The following is a 4084-nucleotide window of genomic DNA, read 5'->3' as shown; positions in this document are numbered from 1 at the left end:
CATTCATGCTTTCGCTCCGTTGTGTTGTACTCATGCCAGACCAAAAATACTCCTTCAGAAATATCGGTACCCAATGTGTGCGCTCAGCGTACAAACTTTGCAACCAAACATTCTCTTGCAAACTGTACATGCTAATTAACCATTCTCACGATTTCTCAAACTCTTCAATAATTTGACTGTCATACACACATTTCATCAGCTGAGTTTTTAGGCCACTTTTGTAGGCACGATGGGAGCCATGCTTCTCGGGGACTTTTTTCGGTATATGCCAGAGGCAAAATCTATGTCGACTTTTTGGAAATACAATGGCTATTGCATTTTTCATTGCTTTGTCTTGGTCAATAATAATAGCTGGCGGGGCTATACCATCCATACACTGCAGCCAAGTCTAAAATAACTATGTAAAAGTTTTTATATCCTCACTGGAAATTAACCATGCTCCCAAGAGAATCGACTGCCCGTGATGGTTTACACCAACAAAGAGAGCAAAGGGCATCCCATATCTGTTTGTCAAGTATGTGGTGCCAAATGTTATCACATCACCAAAATCTTGATAAGCTGCCCTACTGCATGGATCTGTCCAAAAGATATTCTTTAACCTCTCATCATCATCTAAATCCATCAAGGCAAAGAATCCATGATTCTTGTACTGCATCCTACAAAAATAGTCTCGAAGCGCTCCAGCACCACCTGCTCCAAGTCGTAGATGTCTTGCCTTATCGATGTAATTGTGACAATCTTTTTCCAAAAATGGGAGATTCTCAAATCCTTCCGCACCCACAACAAGAGATCCGAAACTATTATTCATTCGAATGCCAGCTAGGTCGTTAGTATCTAGTACCCTTTTTACAGTTTCACTAACTTCGCGGTTACATTGGAAGAAACGGGATTTCTGTGGACTCAGCCCTTGATTATGGGTATTATGAACTGTGGTCAACTGCATCTTTTCTCCAACTTTTAAGGCATTAATCATTGCCTTACAGTCAGTCTTTCCTATCGGTCGTGGTTTGGCGACATTCATTGTCCTATTCTGAGCTTTCCCCCCATGGGCACAACCAAGAGTGACATATCTGACACTCCCTTCGTCATCCCTTTCACTCCTTTGTGTTATGGATCGAATCCCACATTTCTTAGCATATAGTTTATAATAGCTCATTAATTCCGCAAAAGAATCAAACTTCATCCTTGCTTTTGGCTCCTCAATCATATCACCACTATCCATTTGGTCTAACGGAGGTGTCTTGGCAGTGCCATAATCAGTTTCTCCTGAATCTGGCATATCCTCTTCACCTTGTTCATGAACCCTAGAGGAGAAACATGGCACTTCAGTTTCCCTACACCCAGGTGTATCCTCTTCGAATCTTTCGGTTGTTCCGGAGCTTGTAGCCATGGGAGGAGTCTCTCATCCCATATTGAAATGGATAACCAGTATTCTGCTAAGAAAGAAAGCAATTAAACTTCCAAAAAACAGGAAAAAAAAAACAACAATAAAGTTGCATCACCATCTGAATGTTGCTTGGACACTGGTATGCATTTGGATATGTGATAAAAGCCGGTGACCATGCAGGCCCTGGTTCGTAACCGTGCATGTAATTTGGAAAGTTTGGAGCAGTTGTTGTGATGGGAACCAAGATGTGTCTAGTCTTAAAGATCATTTGCAACTTCCAGATGGGTCAAGAAGATCAATGAGAAAATGCAAGGATTGATGTAATCCATTTGGGACAAGTTTAGCAAGAGCCCAACATTCAAGATGGGGCTTGAAGGATGAAGATCTAATTTTAATTCATTTGATCAGCTACGGAAGAGGGCAACGACAAGACTTAAAGGCTTTGGGCTCTTGAAGGGTTACAACTTATTTAATTCATTTAAAGAACTTATTTTAATAGTTTAGAATAATTGGGTTTATTATGGGAAGCACTTAAGGGGGCCTATGCAAGGGTATGTTGGGAAAGTTATTATTTTATTGAACTAGGGTTAGGGTTACTGTAGCCGAGTTACTGTAGCGCGGCACTGTAGCCGATGCACTGTTCATCCAGGGGCAAGTTTGGAAGATGGGGGTTTATTTTGGCTAGGGTTTCATTAGGTTTTGCTTTAAATACTCTATGTAGCCTCATTCTAATCAGATTATGAAGTTTATGAAATTTGATGAATTTATTCATTGTGAGTTGAGTTTTACTCCTCTTGTTCTTAATTGAACTTTTGAACTTATCAAAGGTAAATCACAACCTTTGTGGCGTTCCTCCTTTGTAATCCGGGTTCTTGAGACGGGTTCTTCAACGGGTCTAGATTTTAATATAATCTAGGTTCTTGAAACGAGTTCTCATCGGGTCTAGATTCTCCATCCTTGACTTGATTTTGGCTTTCTTGGGAAGTTTTCAAATTGACTGTGGGTTCAAGGGATTCCTTTCCCGCGGGTTCATATCATTTGGTATTCAGAGCAAGGTTTCCAATCAGGTCTGATTCTATCTTTTAATTTTAGTATCCTTAAATTTAATTTTAGGGCTTCATTGTTCTAGGGTTGCCAAAAAAAAAAAAAAATTGAAATAAAAAGTAGGCTGCCGAAATTCTTAAGGTTTTGGGTTTGGCTGAAATTTGCATCACCTTAGGTTTCAAAATTCTAGGGTTTCCTGCATCTCTAAGTTTGTCAATTGCTTGGAGTGTCGTTCCATTGATTCTTTTCTATTTCATTGTCCATGTTTGTGTGTTTGAATTCAATTGGTTGGTTTTCACAATTGAATATTGCTGTTTGTGGATGAATTAGAGAAAATAAAAGAAAAGAAAAGAAAAGAAAAGAAAGGAAAGGAAAAGAAAAGAAAAGAAAAGAAAATTCCAAAAAAAAAAAAAGAAGTTGAAGAGAAGAGAATGTAGCATATTCAAAGTTGCTACATAGTTACAACAATGAGAAAGAAAGAAATTTGTTGATTGAACCTTATCATCAAAGGGGCTGCTGCATACATCACTCAAGTTGGTATCTTGTCTTATTGCTACTCTTTCATTCGTATAACTTCATTGATTCTCGTGTCATTTTTATTCCTTCATGTTTCTCTTGTTCTTGTTTCCTGAATCTAATTACTAGTTGGGATAAAACAAGGTTGCCTTGTCTTGATTGAGTTCATTTAGTTCTGAAAGAACTTGAGTGGAAAAACTATTGAGGTAAAAGGCAAGAGAGTGTGAGACTATTATCGGGAAAAAGCCATTAAGAGTGAAACACGAGTAGAGTGTCATTATTCGAGTTGAAACACGTAAGGGAGTGTGTGAGGTTTTCTTTTTTACCACTAACATTCTTCTGTGCAGGACCTTGTAATGTCTCATCGGAGTAGCACATCACCAAGGGGGCGAGTAGATAACTCATCCTTTGTGTTGCATGCCATGCAACATGAGTTTGAGCGGTTGAACTTGGTGTTAGGTGAAGTGAGGAATAGCATGGATAATCAAGAAGCAATGGTTAGAAATCTGCAAGCAGAGAAAGATAGGAGGCGACATGAGCCTAATATTAAGAATGGGTATGAGAATGGAGAGTATGGTGAGGATGAGGAAGTGCTAACATCTGAAGTTGGATTGGGTAGACATAGAAGAGTTAGGCATGGAAGAGGCCTTAGGGCAAACTCAGGGGGTCGAGATAGAGTAGATAAGAACCTTGAAAGCATCAAAATGAAAATACCATCATTCCAAGGTAGAACTGACCCTGAAGTTTATTTAGAGTGGGAGAAAAGAATAGAGTTGGTATTTGATTGTCATAATTATTCTGAGGAGAAAAAGATGAAGTTGGCTGTAATTGAGTTCACTGATTATGCGATTATTTGGTGGGATCAATTAGTATCCAATAGGAGGAAGAATTTTGAGAGGCCTGTAGAAACATGGAGAGAGTTGAAAGCTATCATGAGGTGGAGATTTGTACCTAGCCACTACTATAGAGACCTCTACCAAAAATTACAAAATCTTATACAGGAGTCTAGGAGTGTAGAGGACTACCATAAGGAGATGGAGGTGGCTATGATTCGGGCTAATGTAGTGGAGGATCGGGAGGCCATAATGAAAAGATTTTTGAGGGGGTTGAATAGGGAGATAGCCAATGTAGTTGAGT

General features: G+C 39.2%; 1 protein-coding gene across 1 annotated transcript; it reads right to left on the bottom strand.

Annotated features, from left to right (window-relative positions):
• Positions 1–397: 397 nt before the first annotated feature.
• Positions 398–1390, bottom strand: LOC108985204 (protein FAR-RED IMPAIRED RESPONSE 1-like). Its single transcript, XM_018957407.2, has one exon. It carries the CDS (start codon positions 1388–1390, stop codon positions 398–400), a length of 993 nt encoding a protein of 330 aa, XP_018812952.2.
• Positions 1391–4084: the final 2694 nt, after the last annotated feature.

Source organism: Juglans regia, chromosome 12 (genome assembly GCF_001411555.2).
Source record: "Juglans regia cultivar Chandler chromosome 12, Walnut 2.0, whole genome shotgun sequence".
NCBI classification, from domain to species: Eukaryota; Viridiplantae; Streptophyta; class Magnoliopsida; order Fagales; family Juglandaceae; genus Juglans; species Juglans regia.
Note: the sequence above shows the minus strand (reverse complement) of the source record. Positions and strands in the feature narration are given on the sequence as shown.